General features: G+C 35.6%; 1 protein-coding gene across 2 annotated transcripts; it reads left to right on the forward strand.

Annotated features, from left to right (window-relative positions):
- Positions 1-27,982, forward strand: LOC149481578 (putative NADPH-dependent quinone oxidoreductase VAT1L). 2 transcript variants are annotated; one of them, XM_089704771.1, is made up of 9 exons: positions 1-363; positions 14,114-14,243; positions 15,124-15,339; positions 19,445-19,596; positions 20,906-21,009; positions 21,296-21,351; positions 22,939-23,133; positions 23,569-23,815; positions 25,550-27,982. In XM_089704771.1, the coding sequence occupies exons 1-9, from the start codon at positions 113-115 to the stop codon at positions 25,579-25,581; spliced, it is 1,383 nt and encodes a 460-aa protein (XP_089560897.1). In that variant the 5' UTR covers positions 1-112; the 3' UTR covers positions 25,582-27,982. The 2 variants fall into 2 exon arrangements, with proteins under 2 accessions (XP_089560897.1, XP_089560898.1); XM_089704772.1 differs by having other exon boundaries at positions 23,569-23,779.
- The last annotated feature ends 12 nt before the right edge of the window (positions 27,983-27,994 follow it).

Genomic DNA, 27,994 nt, shown 5'->3' on the forward strand with positions numbered 1-27,994 from the left:
GCCCTTCCCTACTCATTCGTTTCGCGACGCGTTGTCTCGCCGGCCGGCTTCCGCCTCATTCGTACCGCGTACGCTGCCCGCTACACTCGATCGTACACTTAATTAATTAGACATGACAGAAAGCACGGAAACCCCTGCGGCCGCAGCGCCCGAAAAGACCCCAACTGAGAACGGAACCACTGAAACTCCCCCAGAAGAGACCCCGGAGAAAGCCACAGAGGAGAAGGAAAAGGAGACCCCGCCACCCAAGGAGATGCGCGCCGTCGTCCTAACCGGCTTCGGCGGTCTAAAGACTGTCAAAATTCTGAAGAAACCAGAGCCGACACCGGCTGAGGGTGAAGTCGTCATTCGTGTAAAAGCTTGGTAAGTTTTGCATTTATTATGTACCTTCATTGTATGTTCTATAATTTTTTCGACGTATATTTTTTTAGAAGACATACCGGCACCTCCCAAATATTTTCATGTTAAATACCGGTCAATAAGAATTTATTTCTGCAGAATACAAATGCTATTGCGTTCATTTGTAAATGTTATACTGTTTAATGTTCGATAAATCATATTCGTGCGTTGTACGCGTTGTGAAACGGGTCCCTGTTCTCGTCGCGGCCGCGGCAGCTTCATTAACATCTGCCTACCGAGGCGTGTTTCACTGCACAGCTTATGTACCCGATTCAAAATTCTGCACACACTTGCACCAACTGCCACCGGGTGACGCGCCCTAAGCGGATTTACACTCTTACGACCGTCGTATCATCGATTTAAAAATTTGCATTGTATTTCACTCATTCAATTCATTCCGCGAATCTTATTTGCTTACAATGTACAAAATATGTCCATATTGGGTAGGTACCATTTAAAATGTAAGGATTTAAAAATGGAACACGACAGAGAGGGAGTTTAAACTTTACCGGCATTGTTCTTTGTTCGTTTATCGTTTCAGTGCTTCAGATAATGCATCATGCCATCCGTCGACAGGCTACTTACGACGGCGCATGAGTTATCTGCCACTTTTCTTGTTAATGCTTTCGAGCTTAACAAAGCGGCCACTTAACTGTGAAAGATCGCTGACGATTGTTGGTTTAATAAAATTAAAGGGTATTTTCACATGTGTTTTTTCGCACTGATTTAGTATGGAGCGGCGTTGAAGTCTAACGGTAGACAGTAATGGTGCGTTTCCTGTAGATAATGTCCGGCGGGTTACGGGTAGTGCCGTGAGCGGTGCGCGGTGAGCGGTGGGCTCGCAGCGGCAGGGATGGCTGGTGCGTAGGTGTGAACGAGGTGCGAGGCAGGCGCAAGTCGCATCCCTGCTGGCGCTAAAAATAGCACGCTTATCGACAACTTACTATGTTAATGACCGCGACCACAGCTGCCGCTAAAATATGAACTGAACTGTCCTTGAACCGGTACTTGTTGCAAAACATATTGGCTCCTTATCTTGCACTTTACTTGATTTTACAATTGTCCGTTGCGAGATCGACTTCACGCGAAAGTGAGAGTCACAAATGTTATTTTTAGCTTCGAGCGATACATTTCTTTTCGCGTGCATCGTGCACGTAATTTATCACTGTCGAATCTAAATCAAAATCTTATCGGATGAATATTTCATGAAGGATTCGAGTCGTCAAGTAATTCAAAATAAATTACTACATTGCGGACTGCAAAAAGATCAAAACTGATTTCTATATGATTTAAGATGTGCATGAAAGATTGAAAATAAACTTATATTGCCCAGTACTTCATATTACGCAAGTGTGTACAATTCAACCAAATAAGGTACTTTATGTTAAATATGATATTATAATCTAAGGGATATTCATATATGCAAGAAAATGTTGAATACAAAAACCAATTGTTTCTTTCTTTCTTCCGAACATCTCAACAATCGTCCGTTGTTGTAGGTTCACAACAGATCCACACATGAATTCCCTATTTAATAGCGCTATTAATTTAATGACATGTAACAGTTATATGAAATCCAACCTATTATGACTCGCCGGACGCTTCGTTCAAACTTTCTATAAGACCGCCTGTAATATACTCTCGTAATATAACATGGGATCAGCCAGTGAATAACACCATTATATTCAATTAGGTCAAGTCAGTGTCAGAAATGCGTCTTCCGAGAACAATCGACGTACTCACGCCCTTGTACCAGAGTGGCTTTCTTTTCTGAGATTGCTTAATTATATATGAACTCAAGACAAAAAAAAATCGTGATCGTTTTTTGTTCCTCTCGGGTCAGTCTCACAGATGGTTCAATTGGGCATCATTACATGATTAATATTTAATTTCACTTAGTTATTCCTCGATGGTTCAACTTACAATGCATACGGAATACAGAATTTGATATCTTTAATAATATGGTACGATTTAAAGATGTCATGAAAGTATTGTTTTCAACGAGAGCTTAAGTTAAAATTATTTTTCAATGATATTTTTAAAATCCGTAGGAATTTTTAATATCTATAAAAGAAAAGTAATTAGTACCTTCAAATGTTTATAGGGTTTTAATAGATAGCAAAAATTACGAAAAGGAAAATTTATTGCGTTGATGATATAATGTATAAACGATGTTTTACTCCGTGTTCCACCAAAAGAGCGCGTTAATTGTTTATATCCTGCTCTTTGTTGGTACCTATTTAAGTTCTAAATTTAGCGTCTGCCCCTCGAGAAATGATGCCGGTCTCTATGGATAAAGTGCAGTATTGTGCATTTTAATGGGCTACGAAGCCACATAAGATGGGAGAGATGAATTTGTTTATTACCCTCTTCCTTATTGAGAACGTCTGCGCGAGATAGCTCTCTTCCTATGAGTCACTAGAAAGTAATGTTCTTGCGAACTTGACAACCAAGTTGCTTGTTGCTACGACTTCTGACTTTGTGTGGGCGTATTCGCCATATCCCTAATATGCTGCCATGTTATGCTTGTAAAAATGATCCAGAAAATGATTGTCTATTGACCTTTCTAATCTCGAAGGCAAAGTTATTAATCATTTTCTTATTTTATTGGTAGTAATGGTTTAATCGATGTTTAATCGCTTCAATTTCTTTGTAGTTGAAACATTTGACAATCGATTGATTAGATCTGTACCCCTATCGTTGCTTCGCTTTAATGGGATGATGTGTGTACTTCGTATCGATTATGACATTTTTCATTAGGTATTAATTTATTTCTATTGTTATATGACTTTATTAATCATAGGGGTCCATTTGAATTGATACTATTTCTATAAATGCTCACAATTATCCCTTTGTCTCGTGAAGGCATTAAAATCGCATTAGATCGGTCATATCGGTCATGATAGTTGTTAAAAATAAATTAATATCCTTTGGATCCAGCAATTTGTGTTCGAGTTACACGATCGTTGAAAGAAATTATGATTGTTTAATAAATGTATCTTTTTACATAACAATTGAACGCTCTTTTAGTATGACTAGTGACTACGCACTGCGTGTGCGTCACGCACATATTCTTGCTCCGAAGTCAACTTGCATTGATGAGTCAGCATAAGTTGCTAATATTGACTCATTGCGCCTGAAACTATCACCGTCGTTCATCAACATAACGTATTTGCTTTCCCTCGCTTTAGCAGGAAAACCATAATGGCTATGATTATCAAATAGGGGTGAATGCAGTAGTAACGTAGTAAATTGGCTCCCATTACTAGGAATTTGTATGAATCATACGTAGTACTAGACGGGGTCTGGCCTGGCTTGGCCCTGTGCCACGTTTGGAGAATTCAATCTTTTCGTACAAATGCTAAGGGCGGGCTGAATAGTCGTCGAGCACATTGTCCAAAGTCAATGAACTTACGAAAATGCCTCCTCGCTTATTGTGCCCATAATAATCGACTCAACTCTCAACTCTATATGGCAACAAACATGTCGTATGCTCTTAATTTTTTTTCTGACAAAACGCGCACAGGACAAATCCTTGCGGCGCATTTCTCAGAACATTTCGTGCATTCGTAACGATCGTTGTATACAACTGTCGGTTACGCATTATCATCCCCTGAATCGCGTTTAGTTTTTTCAGTATTTAATTTATTATGTGGGTATTGACGGCTAGGTAAATTGAATTGGAAAATCCCGTGACTCGATGTTCGCATGAAAAAGGGGTGTGGTTGCGTTGCGCCGGGGTGTCAGCCCGGTGGGGCGGCAGGGGTGAGGGTCGCAAGTGCTTCTGTAATGTCTGGCGGGGGTGCGGGGCGCGGGGGCCGCGGGGGTGGCAGCCAGCGGCAGATCAATACGGCGCGTCCCCTACCGCCCCGCGCCCGACCAATCTCCGCAGGCCTAACGTCTTTCGACGCTGATGCTTGTTTTTTATAGCGCCCATCAACCACACTCTTCGAGACATGTACTCTCACCATATGACGGTATTTTACATCTACCGTCTAGCGGAATTGTTAAGCTCTCTCACTAATCCCTGGATCCGACGACAAATCCGCCTATTCAACTTTATATTCAATAGATGGTGACATTGCGTGCTTCTTTTCGTATACTTGAATTCGTAATGCACCTGTTGAATAGGGGATTGTATTATTTTTTTGCGTGACGGATATTAAATTGAAAGTTATTGAATTATATTTTACAAACATGTTTCTAAACAATTGGTCCATATTATAGGAAAACCGAAATTTTTTGGACAAAAACAGGACATGGAACCGGTTTTATCCAGCGACATTATAACATGTGTTTTTCGTATCTGGAAGCAATTATAAAAAATCACACACATGTATAACAGAACAATAATAAACATAAACGTGTGAAAGTGTGAGGAAGTGTCTGTCACCTTTCCCGGATACATTGTACGGATCAAGTTTTATAAATATAATCGTGTTTTGAATACGTAATATTTTAAATGGATAAAGCAATTCAATTTACTTGGTTATTCGTAGCTTGTAAACATAGATGAGTTATATTTATTAAGTATAAATAATAATCAGACCGTTTCGCTGAGATTCTGTCCGTCAGTTTGTGATTTAATGGTCCATAAATTGTTTATAGCCGCGAATCTGATTCGAAAAATTATAACATCTTAAAATATTGAGTACGATTGTTTCATTATTGTATGAATTAAAAGTATGCGTTTGGACAACAATTGATGTTAATTTATTAAAGCCAATCATGTTTCTAAAGATTTTGATTGTAATGGCCAAGGGACACGTGCCTGGTATAAAGGGGATCATGTTGTAGAACCACCCTTCAAATATTAAGCATTATTGTACGTTGAAAATGATAAATTAAATAATGTCTACGTGTATATATTTTGAAGAACGGAAAATTTTATTATATCAAATAGGTAGGTACGCATAAATTACGCACCTGGTCTAAATTATTGATCGACATTTGCTACTACAAACTACAAAGGTTCTGTACTAAGTTATATCATTATTCTTAATATTCTTATATATTAATAGGGATTATTCCGTTGTTAAAATATAATCCGTGTAAGGATGTTTTTTCATCGCAAAATAAAGATACAGATCTTGAAAAGCGATATGTCTGATTTTATTAAAGTTTAATCTTTATAATCTGGTTTTAAGATGACAGTCATGAAATATCCCATGCTACCGGGCCTTTTGTGGAGTCTGTTAAAAATTAATAAAGCGTTCGTCTCAGGTTACCTTCTGGAAAGAATCGTACGGCCTTCGTCAAACTTGAAATGTTTATTGTTTCAAGTCATTACTTTACAAGGGTTGTTGTTAATAGCGGTAAAGGTTTCCTACTTCATGATTACTTATAAGTATTTTTATTAGAAGATGATTATACTCTGTTCAAAGGATATAAAAATAAAATAAATTTTACGGATTCCGTTTCAGCTGCTATTCATAAACAAACAAGTAACTAAACTAATAACCAATTGTACATGTTAAAATAGGAATACAATTAGATACGAATCATATACCTAAATGATTATGTTTATTTGTTAAAAAAACAACTCAGTATAAATTGCGGAACCCTGTTACTTGGACCTTAAATTGCGAATCGAAACACGTTCGCTTTGGTCGTCAGTTGTTATTTACTCTGATGAACCCTTATAATGGAGCCTACTCTATTTTATTGGACCGGGTAAATAACTTCCAAGAACATTGGTTTAGATAAAAGAAATACACTTTCACGATGATTATGGATTGGACCTTGTAACTAATACTTATATTACAGGTACGAAAATGTTCTTACGATAGTACCTACCCACCTACATTAATACCTACCTACATTAAAATACGCAGATTCCTTCCAAAGAGACCTTCCAAATTCAATTTCTCCTTCGATTAAAAGTTCGTACTTTTTTTCTGATATAAAAAATAAAACTGACTTGAAAGGAAAGCAAATAAAAAAAAAATCTGAAACATTTTTTTTTATATTATGCGCGTCCGTTCCAATTTTGAACAGAGAAATAAGCCGCAGACTGTTCTTGCTGGACATATTTTATTTAAAGCTTAAAAAATGAATGTAGATAAATAATGAGTGGGGTGATCGTAAAAATATTTCGGAAATGTGGGTCACGCGACGCGACCCTACGCTCCTAATGTTTCGACTCATCTTTTTTGCTCCAACATTTAGGACTACTATTATGATCCTGTTGATATGAAGCGTCATTTGGGTTGTATTTTTCCCGCCCGCATGGCAATAAGGGCTCCCTTTCATTCAGTGTAAGCGTCGTTTAATAAATGTTTTGTTAAACAAATTCGGGTGTGAGCAGTAAAAGCAGAGCTAAGGTTAGGTAAACATTGTAGTTGTCAGTTTATGTTTTTTTTTTTGTTACGTACTATTTTTGGAGTGAATTTTGAGGTGGAAATTTTAAGTATAAGATATTTAAATTTTACCTGTAGGTAAGTATCTGATATTAAATTATTAGTGAGGTCATTTTTACCTTTAAATATTTAAGGAAATCGTTATCTTTATTTACATTGTTCTTAGAAAATCGATAAATATTCGAGAATGTTTGGAACGCCGCAGCCGATAGCATTATTTGTGAAGTCACGAAACAACTGATATCACCATTATGCACTTCTTATCAACTATCTGCTTCATATTCTTGATATTGACAATACTTGTTTGTAAATATTGGTTTAAAAAAGGTTCTGTCAATTCTACAATAGATACATCGCGTAGAACATTGGAATGGCACTTTAGGAAATAACTTTTTTGCCTCTAGAAAAAATGTAACGAATAGGTATGCAGTTTAAAATAGAATTTACATAAGTTTATTTGCTGTAGTGCGATTCATGTTTAAGCTTTTATGTTTAAACATTACGTTAAAAGATCGGAAATAATTTGAAATATAAAATGTTACATGACTATACATTTGGTTTATAGATGTGCGGGCTCCGGCAACTCCGGGTCACTTTTATGTCAACTTTATGGTTGTTTAGCCACCCCAAAGTGAATCGTCAGCCATCTGTGGAATGAGGCTCGCTTCCTGTGTACAATTAAAACGACTGCAGTGACCGATTTGACGAGCCTTTGTATCGAACAAGGGTGACTAATGTTCTCATTAATGATACGATACAAGTTTTTATATACTCATTACAATACTTGATCATTGTTGTTACATGACTGGTTTTAGCATAATATATCGGAAATTGCGGAGTAAAATTATATATTATGTTATTTATATACTTTTAGCTTACATTGTTGACAACCGCGGCTTCTTGTGTGTTAAATCAGATCTGCATCTGCTACTAATCCGTATCGACCAAATATTTTTACAACTTTATCAGTATATAAAGACAGGAGAATTAAAGCCCTTCCTTTGTTGCTTGCTTCTTCCTTTGTTGACTTTGCAGTCGCATTAGAAACCCTCATTACTACATTCATCTCGACATTAACAGTAATAAAGAATACAGTACCAATCAGTATGTGATAGTACGCACGTGGTCTACTGTCTAGTCATATCGGAAATAGAAGGTGTCATTGTTTGTGACGAGTGGGTACCGCTATCCGGACGTATCCGTAATGGTCTGTACCTGTTAGTTTTAATATAATTAAGGATTAAAGCAGCCGCTTCCTTTTATAAAGATCACTATCTAATCTATAAGTTGATTGGCGATATTGAATGTTAATGTGTTTCGTTGGAAGCTCATTTAAACGCTTATCAAGTGTTGGTACTTGAAGTTCAGTAAATATTAGGTACGTTAGAGTTATTTATTACTATAATGTCCCCTTGACAGGAAAATAAGTATTTTGTCGTAAAGGCAACTGAGCCCTTAAATTTGGGGTAAATGCTGTAATTATTTGATTTAGAACATGAAATAACAACATTCAAAGCTTTTACGTTTATTGAAAAACAAATTAATTCAGTTTCTATTAAAACGAAGAAAAGCTCTGCCCCAAATCCGGCCTATTGAGCTAAAATTGAAAGAGTTACAGTCAAATAAAAAAGTCTTTGAAGGTAAAAAGTAAAAACCCATTTCAATTACCTTTTGGCCTATTAACAGGCCGCTAACGGGTTACCTAAATTCCTAACAAAAAATCGTATTTAAAGTAGTCCAGTCACGCTATTCGTTTCAATCGACATTTATCAACACACGCTGTATACACGCGACATTTTTTGATATAAATTCCATTTCAAAACGGCTTACACTTAATAGTAATTGACATAGTAAATTTTTAAATAAATTTGCTGTTTAAAACACATATACACATATAAAGACCTAAAGACAACAATTCTAGCTAGGCATATTTGAGGAGACGTTTTTTGGTCAAACATTCCAATTCTTAGTTGATATTATTTATTTTACAATATCACACGTATGTTTACAAGTTTTTTTTGTGACCCTTTTACATTGACACTTTAAATATAACCTATAAACCTAGGCGATACAAAATTACTTCGTAAAACATTCGCAATATACAGTATACACCAGCTGCATATCTTACTTCGGTTCACCACTGATTAGATACATCTTGAAAGCTTCGATATGTATCTAAGGCTTCGGCTTCACTATCTATCGATAGACAGGAAACTAGGTCCATTTCCACTAAATTCATAAATATAGTTGAGTACGTTAACTCGTCAGTGCGGTACAGAGAATACAAATGAGCAAGAACACGCGAATCAGGAAATTCCTTTCGGTGCGCTTGTACCGCCAGCACGCAAAACATATTATTATTTATTTTATTCAGCGGTACGTCGTGTATGAATAGCTTTATCTTTGTAGTACCGTTTTATTACTAAATTTATAAAAATTGAAAGTGTAATTTATGTTCTCTGTACAAGTCTTATATCATTGTAATAATAATTGTATAGCTGTATTACATTTAATATTTATTACACTAAAACTATATCTGATTACTCAAATTATTTATTATGATATATCACACAACGAACCTGAAACATTTTCATAATAACTCCTTATGCAATATGAAATATCATGAGTCATCTTTTACGTTGAGTAAATTATAAAGCCAAAAGCCTACATATTACAATTTACACATCACAGTGCGTAGTGGTCGATACTCGATAGTAGGCAATATAAATCATTAGATTTCCATAATATTAACTATAAGGCAGAACTATGTACGTGTTCGGAGTATAGACATAGAGAGCACATTATCATTCATCTGAAGCCTTCAATGAGTTTCATTAGTGTATTCAATGAATGAGTCCCCCACATGGTATTTTTAGTCATAGCGATAGAGTGACTGTACATTAGAGGAAGTTATTTCTTGTACCGACATTTAAAGCTCCTCTATTAAGTTTGACATCTAAATTGGATCCAATTAGCTGGATTATGAACGACAGACCCATGAGAATTGCCGGGATATTCTTCAGTTTAATCAAGAGTTTCTTAGCCAATAATTGTGAGTCTCTAATTGAATTCCTACGGAGGAATTATTACGAGAAATATTTTATCAAAGTAATTTTCTTTTGTTCGTACATGATTCAGTTACTTAGTTGATAATTAAATTTCAAGTAATATTTCTGTCTGGGAAGTTTTGTGACTTTTTCAAAGGTCGAATAAGTTTCCACTTATTAATGTATCTGCGTTGCACGGGTGCAGACAATAGACCATGCGATACACTTAAAAGTTTTAATGAATCCTGTAAAAGCTGTTTACCTCCTAAGTAAAAGCCTTTTAATTTTAATATACTAACTATTTAACAACGCCAACATCTAAGCGAATTTATGGTTGCGTTTATTGTATGATCATATTTTTAAAACTTAACGTTATCTGTCACGAATAAAATAGATTCCTGAATTCACATTTGCAGGGTTTAATGGCTTCTATTTAAAGGGTTGTATGAACTAATTTACGTATAATAGGCATATGTACACATTGACGCCTCGGCCACGTCATGTCGCGCCGGCCGTCGCCGGGCTGACGGTCGCCGTTGCGTTATTACAACCCCGATGCAATTTCAAATTACCCTGAACTGGGGTGAAAATCCATCTACATTACATACAAATTAAAATCATTTACGAGGGACTCAGCGCTATTTATACCCAATATTTCTCTATCATACGACGTTGCTTAATAAACTGGAAAGCTATTTGAATTGCGTGAATAGAAATTCTGCCGTATGAATTAATCGCATTAATAACAACTTGGGTTATAATCACTTCGTTATGAATACAGATATTGAATTTGCATTTCTCTCACCGAAATAATTTACGGGGGACCGTAAAACAGTCTCGTTAGCTTTGTCGGGTGTCAGGTACATTTGGGCGCTGTAAAAACGGGTGGTAAGGGGGAAGCGAGTGAGTGCTATTATTTGTCGAAGGAGGGCTGGGTCGCCGGTCTGCGGTGGTCGTTTATCGGCTCCCACTCGAGGTGCTATTGACCTCAAGGCCACGTTTAAGCGAGGACTATCAGACACGCAATTGGCAACAGGCCGTAGGTACGCCGTACGACTTACGAGACGTGATTATTACGAAATATTAGCATGAAAGGATGCAAGCTAACTGCACCGTACAAGATGAGCCGCGAGTCTACCTGCGCGCCCATTTTAATATTGTCGATGTAAATGGAGATTCAACATTCTATTGAATAATAATCCGTCAGGTAGCGTGCGTGTAAATTTCATTGTGAGTAAAAAAGGATCAGGAACGGGATTAACTGGCTTTGAAATTCTAATAACAATTATTCGATAGGATCACGACGACGGCCATGAAGCCGGTATTTAACAACAATACCTTCGTTATTTTATGATAAACTTAGCGCTTAGTTTGCGTGGGCTTTGTAGCTAGATCGAAATTTATAGCCTCTTAATATTCGGTATACTTTCAAGCTTTTATCAGACTCGCCCTTATGGTTATGAGGGTAAATCGCCTGACTCTGTGTACCTAGATACAGAGTTACTTATATTCCTACATAATATTGTTTAATACAATACAATTATTTTAAACATTATTTAGTCATAATATTATGTTAAAATAATTGTATAATAGCTTATGATGATTGGTTGACGGTTGCCTATATTATTATCTGTGATGATTTGAAAATAAACTAACACAATTAAATATAAATACAACTTTAAACAGTCTTAATTGTCTGGTACATATTCTTTGCGGTTGAGGCTAAAAATATCTATATAATTTCATGTAAGTACTTAGTTGTTTAATGTACTGTATGCGGGTGAACGAATAAGCTGTAATTAGCTATCGATTTTATAGAATCAGCAAAGTACTTGGGGTATGTTTATACAATTGTCTACGTCATGGCAATGGGGTCCGAGCCACTCCCCGAGTCCCCAGACACACGCAAATACCGAAACAATGTCAACAATATAGCCGTAACCCCAAATGATTCATTCATTTTGGATTAAGGTCATTTTAATACAAAGATAACATTGTGATTCATGTCATATTTTCATTAAAATGCACTTATGTGAGCGTACCTGGTTTGTGTTATGCCTTGTTGCCTTATTGTTTTGTTATAAGAAACGGAGACAATGATCTAATAATGAGAAACTAGAAACAATTATTCAACATTTCTTTGCGAGTTACGGGTAAGTTGTAAATGGGATATCTTTACAGCAACAATTACAAACAACTTCGCTAGCTTTTGTTAATTGGATTGCTCTGTTTTCTTTTGTCTGGAGAAGTTCACGTGAAAATATTTGATTGATAAGAATTTCAATATGATATTTTTGGTTTTATGGCATTCAAATGCTTTATAGAATTCAGAGAACCTGCTTTATAGAATTTATTGAATTCAGACTTGAAAATCCAAATCCAAAATCCCGTTAAGTTCCTAAGTAAGAACTTTATGAAGTCTAGGACAATAAAAGTATAGACCATACACTCAAAACCGGTATTTTAACATAAAAATCGTAAATGAATCCATAGCTGTGTTAACAAGAAATTTCCATTGTCTAACCACTTGCCACTCATATTATTTGCAATGTAAAATTAAATAGAAGATACTGTCTGTCGGTCATGTAAGCTTAAGCGTAAACAATGCCGCGCGTCATCACAGGCATTGTTTGATATTCTGGAGTGGGGACAATCGCGAAATATCGATTCCACGATGGCTCATTATCAACCCAGCCACGTATACCTCACACAACAATTATACGTGTTTGAGTAATGTAGATGCAACCGATATGATTGACATTAACTTGTGCAGCTTATTTACAATTCATGTATGAGTTGTATGTTTAATAAATACGTATCAGTAGAAATTAGTATGTACATGTAGGTACTGCAACGTTGAAAACACCTGATTTTTGTTTAACAATACAGAAGTGAGGTGGCGAGACATGGTTCGCACCCTTAGTTTGCACCATTTACACAATTTGTACTCAGTACTTTATATGGTAATCTTGTTATCAAACTTCATTGAGACAATGAATGGAATTCAAGTAGGAACTTGGCGCCAAAGATGTTTCAATTAATTAAAATATACACTTACATTCTGAACTTGTCCTAAAAAACTTATCGGTCAGTCATCGAATTCTGACAAATTGTATGGTACTCCATAGGCTGCGCAAGAGATTCGGGCCTATGATAAAAATGTTGCCTGTCCTCACAGACAATAATTCAATTGTGTTATTGAAAGTCGTTGTTTCGAGGTTGGCAACGCAATAAATTATTAACTCCAATCGTTTATAAAGTTAATCGGGTCGTACGATGCACCTTGTTCGTAAACGGTATGCTGTCTTCACCAATTTCGGCAGTCTTGAGCTCGTTCAATAACGTAATGAATTAAAATTCACTTAAACCAACATCGGCTTTTCGTTCGTCTTATTCTTTTACGCATCATACATATGCCCCATTATTACGATATGTATTTCGCAATGCAAGACATCTGGAGTCTGGACTCGATTTTATGACTGCCTAGCCCTCAAATCGGCATCGTTATCATAATAGCTTATTCCATAAAACTTTTATGTTTCAAAGGAAACATTTGATGTTACGGACGTTTTATCGAAACGTTTTTCTAGAAAAACAAAGATAAAAAATTAAATGCAAGTGCGTATAAAAATGTTCGTTATGGTTGCTCCAACGTGACATGACTTTAATTAACCTATATTTTATGCTTTGCAAATATTGCGAAGTCAGGTCTTCCTGGAAGTAGATGTCATTTTATTATTTAAATGTAGGTCCATTATTCTGATCGTGATCTACTCTGACGCATAATAACAAATGGCAGCCGCATTCCAGCCATGCCTCAATTAGGCACTGCGCAGCTTTATTAAACGTTGCAGGTCCATAACTTGAAGTATAAACGATGGAATAATTTAATTAAAATGTCTGAAAATAAATGGAGTAACTTCTGTTCGCGTATTTCCAAAGCGTCCGCTGCTATTTTATGGAAGTGAATAACAGTTTCAAATTAATTTTGTTCAATAAGTAAATTTCTAAGCGCCGTATTTATCGCTTTCATAATTATTGAATGGTACCTAAATAGTATTCATCGACTGTATAATTCAGTTTTAGTTAAAAGTATTCTTCACCAATATCAACAATTAACTTCTATCGAAATGACCAACCATCAAAGAAACAAATCAAGTTGCAAAATGCAAATCACAATGAAGACACCAAATAGCTATTACTTTTTGCAATTATCTTGCGTTAATCCATTCATAAATTCTTTAAAACATTCCACGAATCATATTAAAACATTCCACGAATCATATCTAACCTAAATATTTGTTACAGCGGTCTCAACTTCCAAGATCTGATCGTGCGACAGGGGGCCATAGATTCGCCACCAAAGACACCCTTCATTCTGGGCTTCGAATGTGCTGGAGAAATCGAACAAGTCGGGGAAGGTGTCACCAACTTCAAGGTAAGGCATTTGTGTGCAATTCTATCCTTCTTCCTTGAAGTCTTGTCTAGTAATATTATAAACCTAAAATTGTGTGGATGGATGTTAGTTTGTTACTTATTCACGCGAAAACAACTGAACTGGGCAGTCATGTAGGCTGTAGCTTATGTACCAGAATAACACAATAAAATACATACTTGCTTTTGTTATCAGGTTAGACCAAAGGTGAATCCGCGCGGCACAGCTAGTAACTCATAAATGTGTTGTATAATTTAAAAGCAATCAAAACGAACATATTAATATGTTTTTGTAACGTCTATAAGCCAATATTAGATTTTCTAATAATTTGGTAATGTTTAATAACCTTGCTTGTTAATTTGGAAAGGAAGTAGCAATTTCTATTATTCCGAAGCGAAGCCAAAGATGTTATTAGTAAAAAGATTAACTGAATAACCACTTTGTTATATAATTAGATTTAATTAACGCTAATGAGGTTTTCGTGCTGAGATTCGTTTATGAATACTGTGAACGAATAAAACCGTAGGTATAGAATTACCTTTTGAAAGTGATATAATGATAAAGTACCTATATAAAAACATCCAGACATATTTTTGGTACATTTTATTTTTATCTATTATGCTTCTGAATTATGGCCATGTTGTGATTTTACTTGATCAAATATTTTCAGTTAGTTATAGTCAGATTTATGATTAGCTATTTTTAGGTGTTATTTAATTACGGAGTTAGAAAAGCAGATCTCATTCTTCATGTTAATTTTCTAATTGATGATCTTCCACGTCAAATATTCTAGATCTATTTTGCTGAAATTCCATGTCCCATACAGATTATAATACACTACCACTTTCTTAACACTATAATAAGCAACAAATGTATCTACTAGGTTGGAGACCAAGTAGTGGCCCTACCAGAATACCGTGCCTGGGCAGAACTGGTCGCGGTACCAGCGCAATATGTCTACGCGCTGCCTGAAGGCATGTCAGCGTTGGACGCAGTGGCCATCACAACCAACTACGTAGTGGCCTATCTGCTGCTCTTTGAGATGGCCAACCTGACGCCCGGCAAGAGCTTGCTGGTGCACTCGGCTGGAGGTGGTGTGGTAAGTTTTATTTTATACAGGATTATTCTGACGGTTTTGGGGGGCTTAATAGGTATGCTGTAATTCGGTGTAAAGATAAGCAATTGGAATGTGAATAGTATACACATTCCAATTACTAATCTTTACAGAGTATACACTGTAGGTATACTCTGCCTTAAGGCTGGATTGTTTTGGCAGTTTTGGGGGGTTTTATAGGTGCTGTAAGTCGGAGTGAAGATGAACAAATGAAGTATCATACAAGCTAAGTTGTTTTCGATTTATAAACAAGTGGTTTTATGAGAATTTAATAAATTACAATGATGTTATAAATATTCAAATTAGATAATAAATAAGCTGTTGGTACTGGCACTTCTTATGACAAACAATTTTTTTGATGCTCCAGCTCAATTAAAACAATGCAAACACAGTTTGTATCGCGTACGTAGTGTACTGAACTAAATTTATGTCTTGATTAATCGTTTTAAACATAACGTTTTATATCCATTACACAATCATTTATAAATTAGTCTAAATGTGTTATGAAAAGACGATCTGTGAGTTCAAGATCTTTTTTACATACCTTTACAATTTATAACTGTATGTAGATATTTTTATTAGTACTTACATACCATTTGTTACTTTGTTGCAAAGAGGCCTCGTACTAAATGAAAAGACACACAGATAGCACTCTGTATATCATAACTTGTATGAATAGCCCCTTGTCTTTTATGGATGTTATGAAAGATGAATCAATCTTAGCGTTATGCTTCATTAGCTGGAAGACGTACTGGCTCACAAACAGTTGATTACATTTTGATTTATTTCTTAATAATAAATATGTAGTTGCTACAGTTAATCATTTATTATATTGTAGGGTAGTATTATGTAGGACCATTGTTTGTCTTTTAGAGATTTACGACAAAAACACGTTACACTAAACGTTTTCATTTTGTTAAATCTGATCAACTGATAAATAAGGAAAAAAAAAACGTTTTAATATTTCGACGAAATCAGGTTGACCAGTTAGTTTCTGGTGAAGTAATTAAATCGGTAATTAAATGTGACCGTTAAAAATAATAGTAATTTAACTAGAAACGACTCAGCGTATAATTTGTGTTGCGGTTGTGTTGACTAATTGCAATGTGGTAAGTACAGTGACTGTCAAGTCATCGCTGTTTAATATCCAAACAATATGGAAGAAATAATAAACATAGTATTCGAGCTTTTAAAAATAGGCGTATTGAGCATGGAATACAGGAAGTTTGAACAATGTTGGGAAGCTACATTGATTTGAAGAAGTTTGAATTTAGGTGTTATAGTGGTCAATCATTAATTATCACAGGACTAAATAGCTTGTGACATAGGTATGATTTTACTACTTTTAATGCTGTTGTATGCAATGGAATAATTATTTTCTTCTAAAATATGCGGTTGCAATTTGCGGATACTTTTGTCCTGAATTTGCACAAGGTATCACTGATTAGACAGATTAGCAAGATCATGACTTTTTCACAATCCAAGCGGTCCAATTATGTCGTCAATATCAGAAAATTAGTTGCAAAACATCCACTTACCTGCCGTGACGCTAACTTATTTCTAGCGGAGAAATAAACTAGTTCCGATTACTTTATACCCCAGCCACACTATGCTACTCGTCCTGCTACTCGTGCTGCTCCTCGTCCTGCTCATCGCGCTGCCGCTCGCCTCGATATTGCCGTCTGGCCACACACTGCTCTACTCGCGCGATTAATCGCGACGCTCTTCACTAGGGATGGGTCGTCGACGTATTTTTCATCAACGAGACTAGATAGTTAAATGTCGTTCATCAACTAGTCATTCAACTAGTTAAAATCTTCGACTAGTCCATGTGTAAAATAAATAACTATTATTAAATAAATTCTTAAAACAATAAATTCTAATCTCAATAAAACAATTAATAAATATTTATGCTTTCTTACAAAAATTATACTCCCTAAAAAAAAGTATTACTAAAAAACTTATTATCGTTTGTTTTTATAGTTTAAATTCAAAACATTGGTCTTGTAAACCAAAAATATTTTTTTTAAAAAACTTCAAAGAAAAGAATTTATTCTTATCAATAAGACTGTTTAGCCGTTGAATTCAACTAGTGCATTGGTGAGCGATGGACTAGTCGAATCGTTGAGTGTACATATAGACGGTTAATTTAACTAGTCCGTTGATTCCATGACGCCCATCCCTAATTCGCACTCGTATTGCCGGTCCTTTGACTCGCGCGCAAAAGCCGACAGCAGTGAGCAGGACGATGAGCACGACGAGTGGCATGACGAGTAACGTGGCCACACTACGTCCCTGCCTACTTCCCTCGTCACTTCCCATACCACTCGTCGAGTCGTGTGGCTGGGGCATTACGATTTCCTGTCAGATTGCTAACCTCTGTTCGAAATCGCTTGTACTGTTGAGACCGTGTTTCCGAAACTATTTATTATTGTAATTGTAATTATATTTATGCATCCGCATTGTTTTCGATAAAAACCCAAACCAATAGAATTCAAATTGTTTATTAGCACAAGACATTATGGTGGATAAACTGACATTAAAAATATTCCCAAAGATTGGCGAAAAGAGCCAATAATCTATTAAAACAGCAGTCGAGTCTGTAATACAAAATGTACTATTATTTTTGGTGAACGCTCGCAAAACAATTGCACGGTAGAAACAATAAACATTAATCTTTACGTATAAATAACAAGATGAACTCGTGTGAAATTCTTTATACCTACTTCGTGAAAAAGTTTCACGCCGGTGCGGACATAAGTAAATAAATGTTTTGTCTAAAAATAGCGTAACATTGACCCTGAGATGCGCTGTTAATATCCGTTAACCACATGTTACATACAAGTTATACGAAAGCTCGATAAGTACGAAAACAATTATCGTCTCTAATTGTGTTCTGAATTAGGTGAGAAAAATTCATTTGCCGTGGAATGCTCCGGCTTCCGTCAATTACATCATTCATTACTAGACATCGGATTTAATGCATTTGCATATTTGCATATGCAAATGCATAAAACTCTCTAATTACGGCGTTAATGCATATTTTAGCCTTTTTCCCCAATCGTGCATATTTCGTTAAGTAGCGGGAGTTTTGATTGGTCGACTAACCTTTATTAGCCAATCAGAACGCTCAGCGAGTAAACAAACCCTATTTTGGCATGGTAAAATGGCAAAAAATTACAAAATGGGCTCCATTTTAAGTTAATTTTGAGCCATTCAAAATAGGGTCAGATTACCCAAAATTGCGCTCACAAATTTGCGCTCGAAAATTTGGTAAAAATGCTTACTTAATTGTATATTGTCACAAAAACTATACTTAATTTCAAGAAAATTTCACTGTTTTTGTACAATCTTTAAAAATAATAAAGGTTTTTTGATTTTGTATTGTGCATATTTTAGGCATATCAGTCGTTTTTAGTGCATATTTCGTCCTTTTTTGGTGCATATTTGCATGCATATTTTGGCATTTTGTTAGTGCATATAATCCGATGTCTATTCATTACCCTCTAAGTCAATGAACTGTGGTAATTTGAGAGGATTGCTTCAAAAGCGTGATGGGTGGGGTTCGTGCTCTCAATTATTCTGATACGGGTTTGAAAAATATGCCGTCAAGGTCGCCACAAGTATACCAATGCTGTAACGCTTACCACTTGTAAAAATTTATGCTTTAAATACATGAAGTGCTCATGACTAAATCGCTCTACTAAATAATATGCCAGCTGTGGTCTGCAAATTCAATTATTACGTAGCCAATGTTAGTATGTGCGAGTCACCACCACACCAAATTTCTTTGTTAATCATAGCATATAAAACAATCAGTAACTCCATTTTATATTGATCTAGTAAGTGTGAACACATAGATACGTAAACATATTCATAGTAAGTTTCCAGTCTTTAAAAACATTTCCACGGGGCCACTGAAATTTTGCAAACAGTTTGTACCAAAAGGAAAATCATCACGATACAGATGTTGTCTTTGTCCAAACTTTAAATTTTGCCTAATTAAATAAAACTAGCCTAGGAGGATTTTCTATCTTTACCAAATTTAAAATCTGTTTGGAGTATCTTCTAAACATCTCCTATCCAACAGGGCCAGGCTGTCGCGCAGCTAGCGAAGACGGTGGACAACGTGACGGTGTTCGGAGTTTGCTCCAAGAGCAAACACGAAGCTCTCAAGGCTAACAACAACAACATTGACCACCTGCTCGAGCGTGGTAGCGACTACACCAGCGAAGTTAGGAAGTAAGTATGGTTTTATGGTACTAGACTACAGCCACAATTTTAGTTGTTTGAATGATTAATATCCCATGTAAAAGGATATACCAATCTCATCAGATTGTTCTGATGGAGAGATATTCGTGATACAGATATTCAGATTCTTTATCATTAAATGCTATTTAAAATTTTTGCAGAAGACAAAATTTAATTCTTCCCTTCGTTTTTATTCAAACATGTTTCCTTCAGCACTGATTTATTTGTAGCCATAAAAAGTTTACGCTTTCAAAACATTTTGATCTCTCTGTGATTCATATTTCATACCGGGACTAATTTCAAAATTATAATGAGATCTCCAAATGTGGAGGGAACTGAAAATGTGAAATCACCGCTAAAAATATCCGTCGGCCCTTGCACCGTTCTGCGTGCATCTTATTTCGGTACTACAACCCTTTGTAAATATTGACTGTGCTGTCATCGGCTATTCATATCTGCTTAATTAAGAGAGCGTGAAATTTCCCACGTATTCGACTTTCGTTTTCAAGACGCCCTCGATGTAAACGGTATTGTCTTTTCCCCTTCCGTAACGCTATGCTCCGGTGACGCTTATTTCCATTACATTCCAGCCGAAATGCTTTTTTCGATCCCTATTATTACTTCATTGTTTGTTTACATTTACATAACAGCGTTTCATTGTTTTTATTAATTAATAGCTGCGCGTTAGACAAATATGCCGTGCACGTTCCCATAAATTTCTTAAGCAAATAAACCAATTGTTCTAGATCCCATGCTTTCTTAATTGGTCGTTATTAGTGCTACATATTTGTGTCCCACCCATATCGTTCTCTCGTCGATCCGTCCAATTTACCGAGAGCCACACTGAACCTTGGCTTTAAACCGCTTTAGCGGTCGAGAGGATCGTCTCATAGTAAAGTCAAGGTCCATTTATGTCTGGCACAGTGTATTAATTGTACCGTTTATATCACGTTCCTTAGGGCAGCTGCTTTGTAACAGCCGCGCAGCGTTTAATTCTCGTAAATAGACAGATATTTTTATATCTGGTTAGCTCTTCGTAGCATAAACAAGACGAGCCTCACAATCCTTATGTAAACAAATAGACGGTGTTCCTGATACCGTAGGTTCGACGCGGTCGTAGAATTAAATCAGTGTAATTACAAAGATATAAATAGAACGGAATGTTCATTGAATTTAAAATCGTGTTAAATAATTTTGAGCACGTGTTATTGTGACAAAGGACCTTGAGGTATCGAATATGTGTCGCAGCGCCTTATGAGTATTGACTATTGATTAATAATGAATGTGTATTTTTGTAAAGGATCACTCCTGATGGCGTTGACATCGTGCTGGACTGTCTCTGCGGCGAAGAGTGCAACCGCGGGTACTCGCTGCTCAAGCCTATGGGACGATACATCCTCTATGGTATGATTCTACATTTAGTCGATAAATTCCTTCTTGTGTCTTCCATTTGTTTGCATATCCGAATTCTTTCAAATCCTTTTGAGTTATCTGGACCTTTAACGTAACAAACTGCGTAAATTTCTAACTTAAAATCAAAGGTTTTGATGTCTGGTTTTCGAAAATGTAATACACCCCTTTATTTGTTAATGTTTTGGCAGCAATAATTAAACCAAGTGTTGCATTTGCATGTAAAATATAATTGACTTTAAGATTATAAGTGTGTGTAAGGAATGTGGTTTTATCCCAGGTTCATCTAACATCGTGACCGGCGAAACGAAGAGTTTCTTCAGCGCCGCGCGTGCCGTGAGTAGCAATGTTTAATTATCTGATTTATAGACAATACAACGCACATTACTTTATATATTTCCTGAGTATTCATGTTTATTACAATAAACAGTACAATCGAATTGGAAAAGGAAACATTTGAAAGGTTTTTGTTAAGAAAAGGAAGCAATAATTTCAATCATTGCCCAAAATAATATAAAAATTCTAACATCAAAAGATGGCAAAACAATTCGCGTTCTATCGACACAATTAATCTATTGTTCATAACGGGACGATTATTATTAGCTTTCTATAACAATAAGCGGACGCAGGTTCGCTGTGGGTAACTTTATTCCCCTGAAACCGTATGAATACGGAAGGCAACATAATCCAATACGTAATGGCAATGATTACGTATATATTTTGCAACGTTGGAACTTGGTTGGATATCGAATGGTATTGTGGTAAACGTTTTGGTTAGGGTTGAACGGTGAATCATTAGATTAGTGTTCATGTAGTTATTAATGAAATACGGTACTTCTATTCAAAATTCATCTTAAAGCCAGAAGATTGTTAGTTATAAATGAAATTGGGTAAACGATACTTCTAGAATAATATAATATTACTTGAATTTAAAAAGGCCAGAAAACTTAACTTTAATATAATATGACCTATTGTATTGCAATATCTGTATAAGATTGCTAATATGTATGTATAAATGTATTGGTATGCAATAAATGATTTGAATTTGAATTTACTCTAGAAGTCTTAGAAGTATCGTTTATAGCCTGACAGAGACCGCTTATATGCGATAAGGCCGCCTATTTAACATGAATATAATCTCGTTTTTGTTATATTCTTTTTCTGCATTGTTTTCTATGTGTGTATCAAATAAAGCCTAGAGTTTGTTTGTTTGAACACGCTAATCTCAAGAATAGGTTCAGTAGGGACCGATTTCAAAACGTATTTTTTTGGATTTGTATGTGATACCTGAGTGCTATAGGCCATATAATGATGTGCAAGTGTCTGAATTAGTGAAGTAATATGAAAATGTTTGGGGAATGGAATTTTTGTGCAAATTAACGTCCAGCGTATAATTTGCCAGAGTAATTGGATGATTAGATACTTACCTAATTTGAGGAGTGCTTATGAACGAAGTAGCTCATTTCCATATTTATCATGTGTAGGTACTACATGTACCTACACATGACAAATATGTATAATTATTGTTTAATTACTTAAAACAATTATTGAGAAAGCATGATCCTTAGTGTAATATAATAACTAATTATCTGTATATGACACAGTCTGTCCATATATTACGACCTTATTTCGATTTGCCGCTTCCAAAAACAGGGCCGTACCTACTTAGTTTTCAAAATAATTCCTACGTTGTTCTCTCTCAATAAAAGACGTGTGGCACTCGGGGACTGCCGCGGTAAAGCTTTTGCATACTATGCCTTCAAGCCACACCTCCGTGCCCGTCGGAGAGGGGAGCGCGAGGTTTTTTCGTTACGGAATTTCTGGATTCAGTCCCCGCGCTCGAGGCCCGCGATAGAAGCTATGCAATAGCTTAAAAACAGGGTCTTATTTCTTCTGAATATCAGACTCTAACATCTCTTCCAGTGGTGGCAAGTGGACAAGGTATCCCCGATCAAGCTGTTCGACGAGAACAAGAGCCTCGCGGGTCTGAACCTGCGGCACCTGCTGTTCCAGCACGGGCGCGCGGAGTACGTGCGCCGCGCGGTCGAGCGCGTGTTCGCGCTGTGGGGCGACGGGAAGGTCAAGCCGATTGTTGACTCCACCTGGGCGCTCGAGGATGTACGTATGATATTTTATTTAAAATACAAAAAAAAATTGTTATAAAAAACATACTTAAAAAGAATACAATCCACTAAAGATGTACGTATGACATGACATTATATTTAAAAAATACAAAAAATAGAAAAAAAAATTGTTACCAAAAACATATGTACATAAAAAGAACACAATGCACCAGTGTCTACAGTAGTATGAGTAGTTACCGGCGTTGCTAGGCAACCGCAACACAGTTACAGCACTTAAATTTAGATTTTACATGGAAAATAAAAGAAAATACTATTATTGAAATAATAAGACACGATTGAGTGTGAAATTGTAAACCCGAAATTTTTATGGATTCAATAAATTTAACATGCTTAATTAATACATTGTTGTAATAATGAACTTAAATCAAACATAAACTTTATTAAAACCACAAAAATATACTTTCCATAGGTCGGTGAAGCGATGCAAAAGATGCACGACCGCAAGAACATCGGCAAGCTCGTTCTAGACCCGTCTCTGGAGCCAAAGCCGAAGCCCGCGACTCCCGCCAAGGGCAAGTCCGGCAAAGAGAAGAAACCAGCCAAAGAGAGTTCCGAAGAGAAGAAAGAGAAGGAGACCAAGGAAGAGGACAAGAAGCCAGCGGAGAACGGGGAAAAGAACGGTGAGGAGGCGCTCACTAACGGTAACAGTGATGAAGGTACGTCCCGAACTATGACCAGGCATGCGTAATGCGTAGCTCTAGACGCTTTACGGCGCTATTGACTGATGACGTTTCGCGGCTTTACACATTTTCGTTTGAATCAAGAATATATTGTGATTGGCTTAGTAACTAGTAGGAAAGGGGTTAGAAATTTGAATTTAGAATATTTTCTATCCTATTGTAAGGTAGTAAGTTGAAATGTTATATAACTTCAAAATGAACCTAAATAATTATTTCATAAATAATTTATTATTGTATAAAAACTTAATATTTATAATAAAGCATTCTAAAACACTTTGAATCTTATTTTCTTAAATATTTTGTAAGATATCAGAATTAAACTGGGGCCCTATTAAAGTCATTATGACATTCGTTAAATCAACGAACTTGTAAAAGAAAATGTGTAAAGTAGAAAGCGCTAATATCATATTTTGCAATATCACGTTTATCATATTATCCGCCTCTTACACATATGTGGTTTGCATTCCAACACATTTCTATAATCATTATGCAGTTTAGATAATTTTTGGCTTCCCATTTCTATCATTATTTCATAAAACTACTTTATTTATAATTAGAACATAAGTAGTTTTTCACTGTATCAAAAACAAAAACTGTTATTTTATAACATATCAACACTATTCGAAATGATTACAGCGCTATGTAGACATTTTTTATAGAATCAACCTACACTCGACGATACTATCTGAATCTTCCTGACACATGCTCACACAGCAATTGAATTTTATCGCCTTACACTACCCATTACTTAAGTATTACTTAAGTCAAGATTTACTTACTTAGCACAAACTACACTTGGTAAGTCGCTTATGTGTAAGAGGTTTTTAGCTTAGCATTTACTACGCACGGGCTAAGCGCACGTCAACGGCTTCCTGAAGCCTTTACATTGCAGCTTTTAGATTTGCTTTTGCAAAACTTATTTATTCTCATTTATATCGTTGATTCGTAAAGCTTAAAGAGAATAAAGGTAAATTACTGCTTAATTAAAGAGAAGAAAAATACGTTTTTGGTGAGAAGCTTTAATTTAAAACGCAGACGTTTCATGTATTTTCCATTCTGTAATATGTATCAATATGGATATTTATTAAATCGCCACCCTTTATTCTTATATTTTTTATTTTATTAAATTAAGAATCCAAAATTGGAGGAATTTTTTTAAATTCGATCTTTCGGCTCGTCCATAATATTCTTTTACATAATTATTTAGATAAAACTTTTTACTATTAAATCTTGCAAAGGAATAAAAAAAAAACAAATCTAAATGTTGCAGTGTTGTTGAGCGTTTAGTCAGCTTGGTCATACTGAATCGGACGCAAACTCATTACTGTTCGTTTTTATCAATTAAGAAAAGATTTGTTTTATTTGCGGGTAGTTAAATATTTAAAAAGTTTAAGTAATATAAAACTATTCTTGAATAGAACGAATCATTTATATCCCGTTATGTAAATATTATTTTAAAATTATAACACAATTACTGCAAAAATGCTTTTGCTGCAAATATTATTACGTAATTTATTTAACAGCTTTTATATTACAGAAGTATGCATAGTGCAAGTATCAAGCTACATCACGCAATATTTTAAAATTATGGCTTAGTACTTCAACAAGATAATAATTATTAAATCATTTTGCCGATTGTTACGGTAAGTAAAATGATTTTTCGTAACAAAGTATTCAAAAACTAATGATTATTTTTTTCGATTATTCCAGAGTCTAAGGAGAAGGAGAAGGAATCTAGCTGAATTGTTTCCCCAGAAAGCTGGACCAGATAAACCACCGCCAATTAATTATTTTAGTGTTGCTCGTTTTAGCGATGCGAAGCCGCGCTTGCACTCCGGCGCCGCTACAACCACTATATTATGTTGCCTCATGTTTGATTTTATAAGTCTGAGTACGGCCCTGGACGATCTTACAACTTTATCAAGATTTTTCAAAAGCGTTTCAAATGCGATTAAGAAATATGAAAACCTTATAAAGGATTTAATGGTTAATTGAAACGAGGCTATACAATGAATTGATTCGATATTGGATTCGTTTTACAAACTCTTTTGGAAAATCGCTCTGAAATATCGATATCGTTGCAAGAATCGACATCGTCGTAAATGTCTCATTTAAGTTAGTCTTTACGTTTTTTTTATTCTATTATTCATCACATTCAAATAATTATAATGAAATTGACGATTATGCAACAACATAACGGTACAGCGAAATTGAAATCGATTGTCTAATTTAATTTAAATTTATTTTTATACGTTTCGTTTTATCTCTGGCCTAAGTTAATCGTTTTCCACAAATCTCATAGTTTTAAAATTTTTAAGACTTTATTTTAGGACGAGATATTTTTGTCAGCGGTTATTTTGAATGGCTATTGTATAAGATGCAGAGATGCTTAATCTTTATGTATGTTAAGCTTTAATATTTTATTAGTAAATGTTTAAAATTTGGCCCTGGTACCCCCTCCCGGCCCCGCTCCGCTCGTCGCGTTCTCGCTACTTTGAACTTTAAACTCACTTGCACTAGGACACTAATCGCACACACATCCTGAAACTATCCACGTTCGTGTCGCAAAGCACACATTAAAACATTTTTTCATAAAAACGAAACCCTACGTGTGATATTTTGTACTAGACATGCTAGTTTTTATACGATATGTACACTGCCCACCGTTTTCATTCTGTTCAAACTTCAAAAACAACCAAAGTTTGGAAATTTACTATATTTTTGTACTAGAAATTTTGTACCTTTTTTTAACTAACAATGAAATAAATCCTTGTTAGCATTCGGGATGGAATCGAACGAAATACTCAGAGAAAAATAGCGAGATTACGACGACGTCTTATTGTGAAAATTTTCATGTCTATGTGTAAATCTATGTAAAATTCAATGTAATCGGTGGCATCTTTTTAATAATTAAACCCTAAATTATATTTTTATAGACAAAAGTCTAGTAAAACTTCTGTAAGGCTTTCTATGTATCTTTACACACAAATATCACATATCTACATACATACACTCTCACACGATGTATATTAATGTTTTGATAACAATATTACTCTGCATTTTTCGATATAACTAGTGTTTATAATAAATATATCTGGTTTAAGGTTGTAAGTAACATTTACCGCCATAAATGTACAGTACGTTTATAGGTGTTTGTACGCAGTACTAAAACTTATCTGTATAACATATCACGTGCAAGAAAGGTAAATGAGAAAGGCTGAAAAGTAGTTGTCCGGGACTCCGGAATAAAACGAGGCTGTTCCATTCCTTGCGATCGTATACTCGAACTGCTCAATGAAACCTGCCATCGCACTGACAGACTAGAATTTTTACATTTTTTACCCTTTTAGAAAATGTTAGCGCATAGTTGCGTTATTAGGATCCGACCGCGGCACAAAGGACAGCTTACAGTTGAGAATTAAATCCGAGTCATTTTTATCGCTTGGCAAAATGAACAAGAGTGGCTTGGTATCTTGTGAAGCATTTACAATTCCAACACTTGACGCGCTGGCTAACAACAGCTTGATTCAGTTAGGTTCTGAATCCTTGCCGTCGGTCGTGGGAGCTCACGAGTGAACTGTCAACTGTGAAGATCAATGTAGTAGCGAAAACCAATAGATAGCTTTTGTATTGATATGGCGGTAGGACGCCACAAGCCGCTTTGAATGTACATTGTACGGTGGCTTGGTGCTAGTTTCGTATTAACGCGGATTCGTCGCTTCTGTGTTTCGGACCAATATCTTAAAGCTATAGTTTTCTTGTCAGTAATCTTTGTCGCTTTATGTGTCAAATTTGTGCGAATTTTTAAATATAAACATAAAATTTTGTGTATATCGACCTCTATAATGGTTTATTAGATTTATCTGAATTATCTTCTATAAGGATATCCGTAATTCAATGTATCTAGCTGGAGCGACGGCGCACTTAGTGAATGTGTCCAAAATTGTTGTAGGTTAGTATCAAATTTGATGCCAATATTTATTATGAGGAAGGTCGAAGATGGTCGGCGCTGTCGCACCAGTTATTTCCATATAGGCTGGGTCGTTGATGTATTACACATTTATTTTTGTAAGGGCGGGCCAGTGTGATATCTATAATATGAAATGGATAAATAAATATGTATGATCTGTAAAAATGCTTAAATACGTGTTTTAT

The sequence above is a fragment of the Colias philodice genome, chromosome 16, assembly GCF_061535455.1.
Source record: "Colias philodice isolate Cphi_HAF_F1 chromosome 16, ilColPhil1 Martin Lab GWU primary, whole genome shotgun sequence".
Taxonomy (NCBI): Eukaryota; Metazoa; Arthropoda; class Insecta; order Lepidoptera; family Pieridae; genus Colias; species Colias philodice.